Here is a 16,680-nt window from a genome sequence, read left to right on the forward strand (position 1 = left end):
GATCTTTCGAACCCAAGTGAGGAATAAAAACGAAGTGTTGGAACCCTATCTCAGAATTAATCCAGTGACATGCAGAGGAGAGGACTTGTCTTTACTTGCACAAAAAGGAGAAAAAAAAAAAAAAAAGAAATCCCAGAAAAAGAACACAAGCTATTTCTTCCATAGCACAAAAGAAAAATTCCAAATGTTAGTGAGAAAAACTGCAAGTACAAATGTCACTGTAAATGTGCCACTGGGTTGGGGCGCCTGGGTGGCGCAGTCGGTTAAGCGTCCGACTTCAGCCAGGTCACGATCTCGCGGTCCGTGAGTTCGAGCCCCGCGTCAGGCTCTGGGCTGATGGCTCGGAGCCTGGAGCCTGTTTCCGATTCTGTGTGTCCCTCTCTCTCTGCCCCTCCCCCATTCATGCTCTGTCTCTCTCTGTCCCAAAAATAAATAAAAAGCGTTGAAAAAAAAAAAATTAAAAAAAAAAAAAAAAAGAAAAAAAAAAATGTGCCACTGGGTTAAATGGCAAATATGGTCCTTGCTGATTTGGACTTCAAATGGCAAGTGGCCCGACAAGAGCTCTCCCACCGTGATGTGAAACCGGAAAGCAGGTAGCATGAGCTGAGCTCCTGCGTGTGCCAGGAAGCGGGTGTGGGAAGCAGGATGCTGATGGCCCCAGGAACTGACATCTACTGGGGACCTGTCCTGTGCCAGGCGTGTGCTTGGAGCTGTCCTGTGCCCAGTCCTGCCCACCATCTCGTGGGTCTGCTCTATCAGCATCCCCATTTCCGAGGGAAAGAAACTGAGGCTCAGAACTTAAGGCACTAGTCCCAAGTCTCATCTGCTAGCGGCAGAACCAGGATTTAAGCTCAGGGCTTCCCTGTTCTGTAGCGCTGGGGAAGGAGGGCTGCCTGGCATCTCCATGGGAATAATCTGAGTCTTCATGGAAAAGGGGAAGGAATGAAAAGGGAAGGGGAAGGGAGCAGGGAGCACAAAGAAAGCCCAGACAGTGGCGAGAGAGGCTGTTTCCTAGAAACCCTGGAGCCTGTCAGCCTCTTGGGATTCAAGGGGCACCAGACATGTGGATGCCTCAAAGGGCCAAATCCAGGGACATACTGGTAGCTCATGAATGAGTAGTTCTGATGACTCAGGGATGTCTGCTCTATGATATGGCTCCATTCATCATCTCTGTTTCCTCCAAATGAAAAATAAAGACACTAACCCCTAATTTGATAACTATTCAAGAGGGGATACTCCTCATTCACAACTAAAGGACCGAAATATTTCATTCAAAATCATAGCTAAAGAAAAAATATACTGCTAAAGAAAAATGAGCATTTCCATAACAGTTCAAGAGCTAGAAAAAGGTTAAATTTATTTTACTTTATTATTTTTTTTCAGTACTTTGAATATATCATTCCACTCCCTTCTGGCCTATAAAGTTTCTGCTGAAAAATCAGCTTATAGTCTTATGGGGTTTCCCTTGTATGTAATTGCTTTCTTTTCTCTTGCTGCTTTTAAAACTTTATCACTACCTTTTGCCATTTTAATTATTATGTCTCTTGGTGTGGACCTCCTTGGTTGATTTTATTGGGGGCTCTCACTGCTTCCTGAGCCTATTTCCTTCTACAGATTAGGGAAGTTTCCAGCTATTATTTCCTCAAATAAATTTTCTCTCTCTTCTCCTTCTGGGATCTCTATAATATGAATGCTATTATGCTTGATGGTGTTGCTGAGTTCCCTTAACCTATCCTTCTTTTTTATCATTCTTTTATCTTTTTCCTGTTCTGTTTGGTTGCTTTCCATTACTCCCTCTTGCAGTTCAGGGATCAGTTCTGCCGCTTCCTCTCCTATTGATTCCCTCTAGTGTATCTTTAATTTTGGTTACTAAGTTCTTCATCTCTGTCTGATTGGTTCTTTGGTATATTTTCTGTCTCTTTGTTGAAGGTCTCGGTGAGATCCTCTACTCTTTTCTCAAGTCCCGTGAGTATCTTTACGACCATTACTTTGATTTCTCTATCAGGCATATTGCCTACCTCTGGTTGGTTCAGCTCTTTTGCTGTGATTTTGTGCTAGTTTTTCAATTGGGACATAGTCCTCTGTCCCCTCATTTTGTCTAACTCTCTGTGTCTGTTTCTATGTGTTAGCAAAGTCAGCTACATCAAGGAGGTTAATTTTAAATGGATTTTGGATGTAAAGTGTCCTCTGAAGTTTCTCAGAATAAATACTTGATGTTTTTCTGAGCCATTGTCATCTCATAATGGGAAGGTAAGGGTTCTGGTAAAAGTAGGTAGCTTTCCTGAGTAGCCCTGAGGTTATAAGTGTTTTTATCAGGATTAAGAGATCAAAGCAAAACCCAAACCTAAAGGCTAAAATGAATTTCTAACCAGCACCAGAAATGCAACCCAACCCCCCTTTTTTTGGTGTTTCAGTGGGTGGTGGCAACAAGGGGGTCTAACCGGCAGGTTGATCAGCCAAGCATTATAATACACAGGTCAAGAGCTTAGAGGTTGACCAACTTGGGTGTGAACCCCAATAAGCAGTGATCTTCCCTCACCTGAGTGATTGCACCTCCCTGTCACTGTTACTGCTCTATGCAGGGGCTTCACCGTTGGGGGCCTCACATCTTAGAAAACTCCATGGACCGCTGAGAGGGCAAAACTCCTTTCAAGCCAGAAACATTGGAGGAAATGTTGGTAATTTATATGGCAACTTTTACTCCCAAGTCAAAATCACCTGAGGACATTGCCTCAATTATTTCTGTAACCAATGCTTAGAACTCTTCTGCCCAAAAATGCCCCAAATGCCAGGAGAGGCTACCTCAGAGACCATGGCTTCAGCTCATCCTTGTCCACTGCCTGTTCTGCTGTGCCCACATGTGTTATAGGGATTTGAGCCAGCCCAGTCAGGTTTGTGATTGACTATCAATTGGAGACAACCAAGTTATTCCCAAGTACAAGACTCTGTACTCATGGGATGCACTGGAAAACCTCTTCACAGGTGGGTGAATGCCAGCTCAGTCTCTGAAATGTGTGTGAGTTTAGCTCCTGCTCAGACCTGGGAAGCTGAGAACACACCTCCGATTTTGACCGTGAAATCTTCAGCCACCATGCAGTTCCGGGCAGCAAGGTCCCTGTGGACAAACTTGTTGGCGTTGAGGTATGCCATGCCGTCTGCAATCTCTCCAGCCATCTGGATCATCTTGCTTAGGCTTGGAGGAGCTAGGACTGGATTATTCTGTTGGAGATTAAAAAAAAAAAATTCACGTGAGAATTTAGGAGTGTCCCCCACCCTAATTCTTCCAGGGTGTGCAAATCCATTTTGTTCAATCTGAGCACCACAGGTCAGTCTGCTAAGAAACAGGACTTGCTCAGAAGGAACATATTATTATGGAGACCATAGCATCTGCTTCGTGGTAAAGTCATGCGCTTGCCCGCTGACCACATCACACAGAGTTGCAGAGAGAAACGCTAATTAGCACAACTTGGGACGAGCATTTTCTATTTTGGGTAGGGCAAAAATTATTTAAAGTGAAACTAACAATTTCAGATATTAAGATTTCTTGATTACTCAAGTTTTTATCAGTTTATATGTTCCTTTTCTGTCTATAATCAAAGTGCAGGTGAAAGGAGCAAGAGAATATTACAAAGGCTGTGTGGAAATAAGTAAATGTGTTTCCCAAATGGACACTGTATGCTTCATTTCCCATGTGAGCATCGTTATCAAGTATCTGATCTTTTTCTTTCTCTTTAACTTTCATCTAAAGTACAAAAGTATCAGGACTAACATTTTCACTTCACAACGTGGCACTCCTTGGGTTGTTGTTTTCTGTGGGCACCAAGGAAAACAGGCACTCGCCAATTAATTTAAGTCCAGATGAAGCATATTCTGGAGGGGGATCAATGTAAAACGGGGACACGTAACGTGATAAGCATTTCCTCTTTGTAGAGGAGGCTTTGGAATTAAAGAGAAATACTTCAGAATAAAAAATCCATTTAGAAAAAAGCTTATATAAAACATGTGCCCAAATATCTCCATCCTAAAAAAATAAAAAAATACAGAGCAAATCAGCCCGCCACAGTTTAGATACTAACCACCTCTTGCTTGTGCTGTGCGATAGAGTTTACCTCAGTTTCCCTGACTACAGACCATCTGTTACAACACTGCAAAGCCACATTACTCTGACAGGTCCCAAAGCGCCACCTTCCCGGCTCAAACCCTGGGTGCCATGGGAAGAGCATGCCTGGGTGGGGTCACTGCCGGAAGCATGAGCTGGGACCACACATGGAAAGTGCCTGCCAGTGCCTGGCCAGGGTCTGTGCTCAGTGGATGTTGGTTTGCCCAGTGATGTGCTGGTTTCTGCTGAAAGCTGCCTTCTAGAAGCAGTATAACAACCCTCCAAAGCACTTGTGGGTTAGTTCCCTACACATGGCGTATGTTTACATTCTGAAGAGACTATCAAGACAGTCTCTGGTGGTTTAAAATACTTATCACGGAGTTTCCTGGGAGAAGTGACATGATGTCCCCAAGGGTAAGCCCAAACCAGCACTTTCTTTTTACATGGGAGTCTCCTTTAGACAAACTTTTCTGTCTCAGGACCCACCGTTGCCTTTTAAGCTTTCTGGGGCTTTAGATGTGCAAGGTATGCTAGGAAATCTGCAGGTGAACTGTTAAGTTGATGCTCATAATACTTAAGCTGTGGAGTATTAAGTATATGTGTTTACTGGAAGTGGTCATTTATGGGCGCCTGGGTGGTTCAGCCGGTGAAGCGTCTGACTTCAGTTCAGGTCATGATCTCACGGTTCGTGAGTTTGAGCCCCGCATCGGGCTGTGTGCTGACAGCTCAGAGCCTGGAGCCTGCTTTGGATTCTGTGTCTCCCTCTCTCTATCTGCCCCTCCCCTGCTTGCACCCTGTCTCTCTCTCTCCCTCAAAAATACACATTAAAAATTTTAAGAAAAAAGAAGTGGTCATTCATAGTTAACATGAAGGATAGAATCAATAAAAGGAATCTGATTATACATATTGGAAGAGAGGGCTGACATTTGATCAGTTCATGGTGCCACAGTGCCATTCTTTCAGGCGTTTCAGAGAGCGGAAATCTTTAATCTGCTTCGAGCTACTGAAGGCATGTATACACAAACACCCACATTTAGCAAAGTAAATGAGCAAATCTTAACTTGGGGAGAAGATGCCAAATAGAGTATAATGAATCTGCAGGACAAGCATACATATTTTTATCCTTGACCTGAGTTAGAAAGAACAAGTTTAAATCTGACACATCTAAAAGTGAATTTGAGATCTGGAAAAGGGACTTTCAGAAACCTTCTTGTCCAACCATCTTATTTTACACACGAGGACACTGAGGTGCGGAGGCCCGAAGCAGCTGCCTGAGGACGGCAGACAGCTTGCAGCAGAGCCGGGACGGAGACTACGTGTTTCCAAACGTTTATTCTGTGCCTGAAATCGGGGACGCAGGGAATGAGCGTTTCATACTTTTCAGATGTCTGCATGAATCTGATAAGAAATACACTGCCGTGTCTTGAGTCACCTATCTGATGAAGCTTTTCTCCCTCATGCTGGCTTGTGTATTACAGAAGTGAGGCACTTTACGATCCAGGGGACCTGGGGAGGCACACTGTAGAGCAGAGGGTGGGTGTGTGTTGTAAATCATCTTGCTCAGGGCCTCGGGCCACACTTGGCCTCATGACCCTCAGAGAACCACAAGGACAATCATCTGCTGTGAATGGAGGAAGCCACGTGCGAACAGGTGCTCAGAACTAAAATTTAAGGAACAACTACTTGGGAGATAATTAAGTTGTAGATGAAAAGAAAACCAAAGATTAGACTCAAACAGGGAAAGGCTGTAGAGATTCAAAAGGGAAGTATTCTGGGAATACAAGCAGATGCAAAGCCTGCTCACCACAGAGCAAAGTCAGGGTGAAAGTGAGGCCTTCAGACCCACCGAGGGGGCCGAATGAAAGGCAGATGTTGCTGGTATTATTTGTAAGTATTTATCTACGAGTTTATTCTTAGAGTGACTCACTTGGAGTCATGCTTCCATATGCTAAAAAGCTGCCTTGTGGGTTCATGCCACAGACGGGGAGACACCACAGTGACTAATGAAAAATTGCAGAGGACTTCAGCAGGTTTACAAGTTGAAGCTCATAACACAAATTGGTCTTTTTTACTAGACTAAGCAGACACTGTGCAGCCGAGGTGATTATCATTCTGCCTCAGGATCAAGCCTGACATGTGGATGCAGAGTTCGAGAAAACAGGGCCTCCCGGTCTCAAAGGCTCAGACTGTTGACAGCCTGGGGGAAGGGACGTGTGTGGGGAGGGGGCTCATGAACAAGGGGGCATCTGTGTGTACAGAGCCAGGTGGGAAACCACACCAGCAACAAGAATCACATCAACCTAACATTGAACTCTGACAGGCGTTTACTGAAAGACTGCCTGCCACAAACACGGACCCTGAACTGGCAGCGCTCGGAGCCTGGGAGGAAAAGCTGAACACGATGGGGTGGAAGGGGAATCCACTCGGAGGACCATAGAAGAGAGAGTTGGTGCTAGGGGAGCAGTCATGGAGGGTTCCTGCCTTCCGGGCAGGGGAGCAGGGAAGGCTTCAGGGAGGAAGCTGTGCAGACGCAGGGAGAAGTCAGGGAGCACCTGCGGCGGAGGAGGGAACTAGAGGGGGGCGGAATGCAGAACAGGAGCACAGAGGGGTTAAGTAGAAGGGTATCTGAGAATGGCAAGGGGCTCCCCCAAAATCTCGAGGTCTCTCTCTAGTCGGGGACATCTTTCATACAAAGAACCTGTAACCAAGCATACAGCAAGAAACATTCAATGTTGAAAAGTAAGCAGGTTTAGGGGCGCCTGGGTGGCTCAGTCGGTTAAGCGGCCGACTTCAGCTCAGGTCACGATCTCGTGGTCCATGAGTTCGAGCCCCGCGTCGGGCTCTGGGCTGATGGCTCAGAGCCTGGAGCCTGCTTCCAATTCTGTGTCTCCCTCTCTCTCTGCCCCTCCCCCGTTCATGCTCTGTCTCTCTCTGTCTCAAAAAAATAAATAAACGTTAAAAAAAAAAAAAAAAAGAAAGAAAAGTAAGCAGGTTTAAAGACACAGGGGTGCCTGGTGGCTCCGTTGGTTGGGTATCTGACTTTGGCTCAGGTCATGATCTCACGGTTTGTGAGTTTGACCCCAGGTCGGGCTCTGTGCTGACAGCTTGGAGCCAGAATCCTGCTTCCCGTTCTATGTCTCCCCTTCTCTCTGCCCCTCCCCGGCTCACACTCAAAAAAATTTCTTAAAAATAAAAAAATAAACACACAATATCTTCTGGGGGGGGGTGTGTGGTGGGAAGGTGCTAAAGAAAGAACAGGTAACGTATGAAGTCCATGAAAACCAAAACTGACCTCTATTTCTGGCCTCAGAGACCTGAGATAACTTTTGAGATCACCCCGCGTCATCAGTTCCATGATGACCAGCGTCGGCTGGCCCTGGGACACCACGCCCAGCAACCGCACCTGGGAGGAATGACAGAGAGAAGGACTCAGAGGGTGAGGGTTGCCCGCGACAGTCCCCATCCAGGCTGCTAGAATAGTCTGTGACCTGCAGAGCCCAGATGTGCAGGCCACAGGGCCCCCACTGGCCGGGGTCTACACCACAGCCAGAGCTGCTAGTACACAGGTGTCTAAGGGGCCAACAGTGAGGTGACGGGGAACTCTGGAAGGCGGGGCGAGACACCAAACCCCCAAGTGATGCCACTGACACTCTGGGCGGCCCCACTGAGGTGTTCTCCCTGCGTCAGTTTCTGGCTTCTCAGGGCATTCTCTTACCACATGGTGACAATTGAACTCCTTCATCACTGAAGCCTCGTTGAGAAATTCAATCCTTTCACGCATGCTCGCGGCCTCGTTCACCGTTTTGATGGCCACCCTGGTTTCGGGCTCATCTTTAACCACGCCTTTGGCAACTCCTTCGTAGACCATCCCAAACGAGCCCTGCCCCAGCTCTCGGCTCATGGTGATTTTCTCCCGAGCAACCTCCCACTCATCAGGTACATACACTGGAGAAGAAGAAACCAGAACCGAAACAGGTAAGGCAGGGAGCCCCTGGGCAGAAGGTGCTTTTGGGGAAACCAGAATACAAGATGCCACTTCCTGAAGTCCACAGAGAACATCAGGAAACAGTGACACGGCTTGTCCTGAAATCTTTGCAAGACAGCTACACGGTCACACACTGGTATTTCAAATCTTCAAGGATTCTGAGATAATTTTAGGATACTAACAGCACACAAGAACCACAAAGGAATCCAATTTGAGATGCGCTAAGTATAGAATTCACAACAGGCTTCAAAGACTTAGTACGACAAAAAAAATCATGCAAATATTTCAATAGTTTTTAGACTGACTACCTATTTAAATTGATAATACTTTGGACATACCGGGTTAAATAACGTGTATCGTGAACACTTTTTCACCTCTTTTTTTAATGTTTTTTCATGTTATAGAGAGAGTGAGCGTGAGTGGGGAAGGGGCAGAAAGAGAGGGGAGGACAGAGGATCTGAAGTGGGCTCTTCACTGACAGCAGTGAGCCTGATGTGGGGCTTGAACTCACGGATTGTGAGATCGTGACCTAAGTGAAGTGGGATTTCAATTGACTGAGCCACGGCAGGTGTCCCTCACCTGTTTCTTTTATACTTTTTTAAACGTGGTTATTAGAAAAACTTGTGGTTACATATGGGACTCGCCTTCTATTTCTATTGGTAGCACTATTCTAGTTTAGACAAGTGTCTCCAGCCTCACCGAAGCCCCTGGGGTGTCTATATAGGAACAGAAGCTGCTGAACTCTGGCACCAAGGACCATCAGTGGTGAGCAAGGTGGAGGGACAGCTGATGAGCACAGGGGTCTCCCCAGGGCCCTGGCCTGAGTTCCATGAACTCAGGGACCGCCCACAACTGGGTTGAGGGGCTGGGAGGTGGGACATGGTAAGACAGAGCCTGAACATGACTTCTCCAGCCAAGGCTTTCAGTCAATCTGGTTTAAGAAAACAAAGAAGTAATTCCAGGCAGGCAGGAAGGAGAAAGAAAGAGGAAAAGGGAGAAGGGAGGTAAGAAAGAAAAGAAAACAATACAGAGGATCCATCCCACAACTCAGATGGGCAGAATGAAAAAGAAAAAGAAAACTGCGACCTGTTCCATTACCTCCCTAAGAAATTTCAGTTATAAGGACATCCTTCTAATGCTGTGTGTGCTTCTGTCCTTGCCAGAGAGGGGGATTCCCAGCAGGCTCCACTGTATACCAGGAAGGGGTCCCGGCTCAGAAATGCAGGACTGGGGAGCTGCGATGGCATCTGTGTTTGCTTGTATGCTTTTGGACGTTAACCTTGCTCTTACGGCTGGATGTGGGAGAAGCAGTGGCTGGCAGCTGTATTCCAACACCACTGGGTCTCCTGTACTTTTATGTCTGGAAGGAAAGACGTCTATAAATTAGGCCCAGGAGATCCCACCAACTTACGCCACTGAGGAGTGTCCAATATGGCCTATGGTCATCAATCTAGAACTTTCTCTCATATGCACTTTTGTATTTCCCATTACATATGTAGTTTAGGAATTTCGTAAACGGGAGTCTACCTTCTATGTGGCTTAGATGTTATACGGCCCCTAAGAAGAGGCTGAGGCTTGCTTAGGAGAGTAAGTATGTAAGACAAGCCAGTAGATAAGTCTCTTCACGATACCCCTCAGAAAGTATAAAGAGAAACCGCCTGTATCCGTTTATCTCCGAAAATCCGGGCTTGCTTTTAATCAGAATTAACTCTGTAGCACACCATAAAACATGGAGTTAAAACCAATCCCATTCCTTCCTTGGGAGGTCCCTGAAGTCAATACTTGCAATCTCTTTCTCTAAATTCAACCCAGCAGCTCTGACTCGAGCCAGCAGGTCCTAAGCCCCGCCAGCCGGCAATGGGTTATGTGCACAATGTTATCAGCACTTCCCTAGAGGGGATTTTCGGTATATTCTGGAGAATGGTGACGTGCAGAATAGCTTCTGGAGAAAGAAGTTTTTAAAGCATTTTCGAACTGCAATGTCATTTTGTCGCCCCTCGAGGAGACTAGCTACAAGGTGCTTGTCAAATGGCCGAATAAATTAAGTTCAAATGAGGTGACCATGTTCCTACCTGTTGTTGGCCTGGGTGACAGTGCGTTGGGTTTTTATTTTATTTTTAAAGGCGAATCAAGGCATATTATGAAAGTAGTTCTGGAAAGATATAAAATTTGCATTCAAATCACCCTTAGAGTCTGATATTATTGTATTAATGCTCTTTCTAAGCTTCCTGGACACTTCATAGTCAAAATGACAAAATGCCAGTCTTCTGTGCTTTATTTCAAAGCAGAGCAAATTCTCTGGAATAGCCTTATTCCACCTCTACAGAGAAGGAAAGTGGCCTTGCATTTCCCTCATAAATTCCATTAAGTGTGTGATGACTCCTTACCTTATCTGACTTAAAAAAAAAAAAAAGCTATTAATTATATAAGCAATGCATAAAAATCTTTTTGCTTTTTTTTTTTAATAAAGAAAAAGATACTTTCCACAAGTAACTACTATTTTAAATTTGGTGTGTATCCTTCCAGAATGTTCTCTATGTCTTATATACATACATACATTACATAAAGGAGTATAGAAATATGTGTGTGTGTACATGTGTATGTATATGTACACACATACCTACATGCCTATTAAAAATACAGCTTTGTGGGGCACCTGGCTGGCTTAGTTGTTTAGGTGTCCCACTCTTGATTTCGGCTTAGGTCACGATCTCACAGTTCATGGGGTCAAGCCCCGCATCAGGCTCTGTGCTGACAGTGTGGAGCCTGCTTGAGATTCTCTCTCCCTCTCTCTCTCTGCCCCTCCTCTGCTCGTTCTTTCTCAAAATAAAAATAAAATAAAGACATTAAAAAATACAACTTTGTGAGACTTCTATAGAATCAGGAAGAATGTCCTTATTCTGCACTTGATTCCCATTCAGGGGAGGCTGCTGTTGATCGGCTTTGCTGTAAACAGAACTGAATTAGAAATTATTAGAGAAATCATAACAAAACTTTACACATTTATATAGTGCTTTTAAAGCGTCAGTGTGTTTTCTTATGTTTTCCATTTACTCAGGGTAATCGATCAGAATAATCACAACTCCATTTCACACGTTCTGCACACCAACTTTCACTTCACCTGAAGCAAGAAGGAGGCACACACTGTTTCTAAACACACCTCCCTGAATTCATGTACTCATTCGCTTATCTGGTGGACCCAAGCCAGCTCCTCCTGTGGGTCAGCTTCCCTGCGGTCGACAAGATGCCAGAGACCATGTCATCCTGACTTCTCAACCACCTAGTTATGCACATGTGTCCTCTGAACCTCAGCGCCTCACCTACAGACAGGCGGGCATAAGAAAAGCCACCTTACCGGGACACAGGGATCAAAGGGAACAGCGTTCGTAAAAGCCCCCGGCAAGTGCCAGTATCACTAGACCCCAGGACCAGTGCCCGGCCTGGACTTACTTATAAAGGTTTGGATTGAAGCACAATAGGGAGAAGAGACAGTAAATAAGGAAAAAACGAAATAACCATTGAATAGAACCCAACTGCCAAGTCAGACCTCAGTCACTTAACTAAATGGACCTCATGAGTTATTACCCAAGGGTATGTGAATGGGCTGTGAGGGTATAAGTCATAGGAGCCCGGTCAGGAGGGAATGAGCAGAAAAAGTCCAAGACAGAAAAATGCAGAGAAGCCATGAGTGATCAAAGACCATCACAGCAATACGAAACTCAGGCTGAAACAGGTTTAAAGGAACTATTTGGTCAGCTGCAGCGTATCCTCTGACTAGATGTCAACAATTACACAACTTTTGTCATCCTAGCATAAAATCTCAGGCAATTAAGTAAATTGACAACTGTGGTGACCAGTTGTCTCTGAAGACTGTTTTTCTTTGGGGGCATTCCATACAGTCCCAGAATTTTCGACATATTCAGTGAACTGCTAAAAACTTTGATTTAAAAGAGAAAGGGGGCGGGGGCACCTGGGTGACTCAGTCCAGTAAGCATCTGACTTTGGCTCAGGTCACGATCTCACGGTTTGTGAATTCAAGCCCCGCGATGCGCTCTGCGCTGACAGCTCAGAGCCTGCTTGGGATTCTCTCTCTCTCTCTCCCCCTCCCTCTGCCCCTCCCCTACTTGCTCTTTCTCTCTCTCTCAAAATAAATTAACTTAAAAAAAATAATAAAAATTTAAAGAAAGTGTTAACGACGACGTATTTGAAGCCAAAGTTACATCAAATGACGCAAACCTCTTCTCCCTAAATTAGCCGCACTCCTGAAAGCTCCCCAGTCTGGGACCTGACTGGGTCCAGGCAGTGCCCGGAGCTTAGCTGCTTACCATCTGCGGCACTGAAGTACTCTGGGTTCACCGAAGCATACAGCACTCCATTCCCCAGCCTGCTGTTATTTCTGTAAGAAGGAAAAAATTCAGGTTAAAAAAAACCCGACGTGCACACATCTCATCTTTGCCTATCAGCTTTATTTATCCTGTTTTAAGTATCAGGAGGAAGGGAGCAAGGGGCACCTACTGCCTGCAGACCCTCACCTACACTCCCCCATCTGCCTGGGGCCGAAGACATCTGCTAACAGGGCTCTGGGCTTCCTCAGTGGTCTTGGATGAAAGCCTCGTAAGAAACATTTGTTTCTTGGGGCGCCCAGGTGGCTCCGTCGATTGGGCGTCCGACTTTGGCTCAGGGTCATGATCTCATGGTTCATGAGTTCAAGCCCCACCTCTGGTTCTGCGCTGTCCACACAGAGCCCACTTCAGATCCTCTGTCTGCCCTCCTCTCTCTGCCACTCCCCTACTTTCGCTCTCCCCCAAATTAAGAAAAAAACAAAAAACCAAAAACAAACAACTGTTTCTTTACTTCATTGGAAATTGAAAGGTCTACTGGATAGAAAAGGCTGGGACACTGGGTTTGGAAAATCTCTGCATAAGCAGCGGTATCTGAGGGTGCAACCAGCAAGGGGACAAACCCTACCGGCCCGAGATATATTTTCTGTTGTCACTGACTCGTTAGGAAACATTCCCTTTTCCTGTGAAGAGCAGTGATTGGAAAATCAGGTTTCCCGACCCATGGGGTATTTCCTCAAAATCCTCAAATTGCATACCTGAACTCAGGTTCAAATCATCAGAGCACACAGCCACAAAAAGTGTCTGAGCTTTTCCCGGAGGCTCTCACCTTTTTCTGTGGAAGACGTACAACATGATAACCAGTCCCCCCACTATCAGCAGGACGGCAACAGGCAGAGCGATGATCAGGTGGATGAAATTTTCATATGTTACTGCCGAGACAAGGGAAATGATAAAATATCACTGGGTGAACAAGCTGGTCCTCTTTTTTTTTTTTTTTTTAAGCTGGAAATATGAAAAAAAAAAAATCCCCCAAAATTCCTTGACTGCCCTATCACAAACTAGGAATTCTGAAGGTAAATGGTATTGGATAGGACACAGCAAAAACCCCTGAGTTATCTGGGGGGCAGTGGGGGTGGAGATAAAATAAGTGTGTACTGAGGAGTATAGTCATTTTTGAAGTACAGTGTATTCCTGGGGCACCCGGGTGTTGAGCTCAAGTGGTTAAGCGTCTGACTTTGGCTCAGGTCATGATCTCATGGTTTGTGAGTTTGAAGCTCCACATCAGGCTCTCTGCTGTCAGTACAGAGCCTGCTTCAGATCTTCTGTCCCCCTCTCTCTGCCCTTCCCCCACTCATGTGCTATCTTTCTACTAAAAATAAGTAAATATTTTTTTAAAAAGTACAGTGTATTCTGAAATAATAGTTCAAATGGTGGGCTCAAGTGAAATAATATTTGTATGCAATTCAATGACTGTTAATGTATACATACATATATGTATACATACATATATATATAAATAAATTTGCTAAAATAAAATGAATAGAGTTTTACATAAATAGTGCTCAAGTGGTACTGATGCTTGTTTTTATTTAAGAAGAATTTTTTTTAATGTTTATTTTTGAGAGAGAGAGAGAGAGAGAGAGAGACAGAGACAGAACGCAAGCCGGGGAGGGGCACAGAGAGAAAGACACAGAATCCGAAGCAGGCTCCAGGTTCTGAGCTGTCAGTATACAGCCCGATGTGGGGCTTGAACCCACGAACTAAAAGATCATGACCTGAACTGAAGTCGGATGCTTAACCAACTGAGCCACCCAGGTGCCCCCTTTTTTTCCCCTAAGATAATTTTCTCAAATGTTTATTTATTTTGAGAGAAAGAGACAGAGAAAGTGCGTGTGTGTGAGCAGGAGGGGGGTAGAGAGAAAGGGAGAGACAGAATCCCAGGCAGGCTCCTCACTGTCAGTGCAGAGACCAACTCGGGGCTGGCTCCCATGAACTGTGAGATCATGACCTGAGCTGAAGTCAAGAGTCAGACATTTGACTGAGCCACCTGGGTGCCTTGACCTTTATCTGTTAAGACAGTTTCACAGACAATTAAAAAGAAAACAAAAAACAAAACAAAACCCCCCCCAAAAAACCACAACTAACTCGATGGCACCCCTTGCCGAAATTGCTCTGAATTCTCCCTAAATGTTTGGGTCTAATTACAAGCTTGACCGAAACACCTGCTCCCCACTGTCACCAGCCCTCATATGACAGGAGCCAGGCTGGACACTGGGGATGCTGACGCATGCTCTGGAAGATTCTCCTGGATGCGGGAGATGAGTGTGTCCACAGGTAGCACAAGAACCGAAAAAAGTGGGCTGCACATACTGCAGGGATGCAGAGGGGAAGGGAGAGGCGAGAAGGGAGCCAGGGGAAGCCTTCCAAGTGCAGAGGAACGGCTGGAAAGGATACTGGAGACTGGTTCCCAAGGGGCCTGTTCAAGCTGAGCAGTTTGAACCTCATTCTGCAGATGAAAGGCAGCCAGTGTGAGCTCTCAGGCCCCGCAGTGAACCGATCAGATGTGTGTCTGGAGAGATGGCTGTGCGTGAGGCCAGCCTGCAGCGGGCTGGCAGCATGGAGGAGGCACTGTGGGTCCTGGAGGGGCTGGGCCAGGGGGCAGGGACCTTGGTTTGTGCTGCGTTATCTAGCCCAGACCTCACAAAGAGACCACTGGTCCTTTTCTATAGAAGAAGACTCCCAGAGGTGACCTGAACTCCCCATGGGTCACACAGGGAGCAGGTAAGCCATGGTCCTGGGATTGGGAGGGTACACGCTTCCTGTACCCACAGCTCAGAGCTGCCCCAAAAAGCAAGCACCTGAAGTGGTGGCAACAGGGGTTGGATTTCAGTCGCACACGAGAGGCTAAATCAATGTGACAGGGGGCGGGGGGTGGGGGTTGGTGAATGAGAAGTGGGTGGCTGGGGAGAAAGAAAAGGTGGAGAATGGCTGTAACGGTCCAGGCTTGGGTGGGGCATGGATTATGGTGCCACTCACTGACCTTGGGAACAGAGGCCAGAGAGATACTCTGAGGGTAGCAGCTGTGATTTTGGTTTGAGTTTGAAGTACGCAAGCAGGGGAGGGGCAGACAGAGAGGGAGACAGAACCCGAAGCAGGCTCCAGGCTCTGAGCTGTCAGCACAGAGCCTGACGCGGGGCTTGAACTCACAACAGTGAGACCATGACCTGAGCCAAAGTTGGATGCTTAACTGACTGAGCCACCCAGGAGCCCCAAGCTATTGTGCTTTTAAAATTAAAGACATTTTGGGGGCATCTGGGTGGCTCAGTCGGGTGAGTGTCCGACTCTTGATTTCAGCTCATGATCCCGAGGTCATGGAATTGAGCCTGGTGTTGGGCTCTGCGCTGAGCATGGAGCCTGCTTAAGATTCTCTCTCTCTCTCTCTCTCTCTCTCTCTCTGCCCCCCTCCCCCTGCTCATGCTCTCTCTAAAATAAAAAAAAAGTTAAAGACATTTTTTATCAGATAGTTCTCAGAAATGGATTCAGTCTCCTGCATTTTCCAATTCTTGAAAATACTCTCAAGTTATCACTGCCTTTGGGAAGCCAGTAGGGTTTTAGTTTTTCTTCCTGAGGACTATTTCTTATATTTGTATCACTGATACCACCGGTCAGGCTGTACAGTGTTCTTTCTGAGTCCCACATTTCAACGGGGACGTGGACAAACGGGAACACAGCCAGAGAAGAACAAAATGATTAGACGGGTAGAAAATTGGTCTCTGAGACTGGGGCTACAAGAAAGGGCCAAAAGACCAGAGATTATTTAGTCTGGAGAAGAAAAGTCTGGAGAGTAATTTAATAGTTTTCAAGCACATGAAGGGCTCCTTAAAGGACAGCAGTTGCCAGAAAGCCTTTTTGTAAAGCTTCTATCTCCTCTGAGGATTAAACAGGAGGAAGAGACACTGCACTAGGACAGGAGAGTCTTGTCTGACATGAGGACAAACCTCCCAGCAGCAAAGCGGGCATGCAGATTTAATTTTCCTGCAGTAGATGTCAACTTCTGCTGGAAAGAGTCCATCAGAGGGACTCCCGGTTTCCAGTGGGAACCTAGCACTCACAGGGTTAAAGATGGGGTAGCCATGGCACAGAGGGCCTCGACTCCTCTGAAGGTAAGTCAGAGCTGCTATTTCAAAGGTTGCAGCCTGATGCTCGACTGACCCCTAAACCGAGGCTCTTGTTCCTAAGGGATGAGGAGAGGG

General features: G+C 46.1%; 1 protein-coding gene across 2 annotated transcripts in view; it reads right to left on the reverse strand.

Annotated features, from left to right (window-relative positions):
- IGF1R (insulin like growth factor 1 receptor) overlaps positions 1 to 16,680 on the reverse strand; it is a 303,326-nt gene that overhangs the window by 18,797 nt on the left and 267,849 nt on the right. For both annotated transcript variants that reach the window (XM_058736718.1, XM_058736719.1), the window contains exons 14-18: positions 13,254 to 13,356; positions 12,410 to 12,480; positions 7,815 to 8,044; positions 7,392 to 7,502; positions 3,060 to 3,219 (exon numbers count right to left, since the gene is read on the reverse strand). In XM_058736718.1, coding sequence (XP_058592701.1) covers positions 3,060 to 3,219; positions 7,392 to 7,502; positions 7,815 to 8,044; positions 12,410 to 12,480; positions 13,254 to 13,356 — 675 coding nt within the window. The remainder of the gene's footprint in view (positions 1 to 3,059; positions 3,220 to 7,391; positions 7,503 to 7,814; positions 8,045 to 12,409; positions 12,481 to 13,253; positions 13,357 to 16,680) is intronic.

The sequence above is a fragment of the Neofelis nebulosa genome, chromosome 7 (assembly GCF_028018385.1).
Source record: "Neofelis nebulosa isolate mNeoNeb1 chromosome 7, mNeoNeb1.pri, whole genome shotgun sequence".
In the NCBI taxonomy this organism is placed as follows: Eukaryota; Metazoa; Chordata; class Mammalia; order Carnivora; family Felidae; genus Neofelis; species Neofelis nebulosa.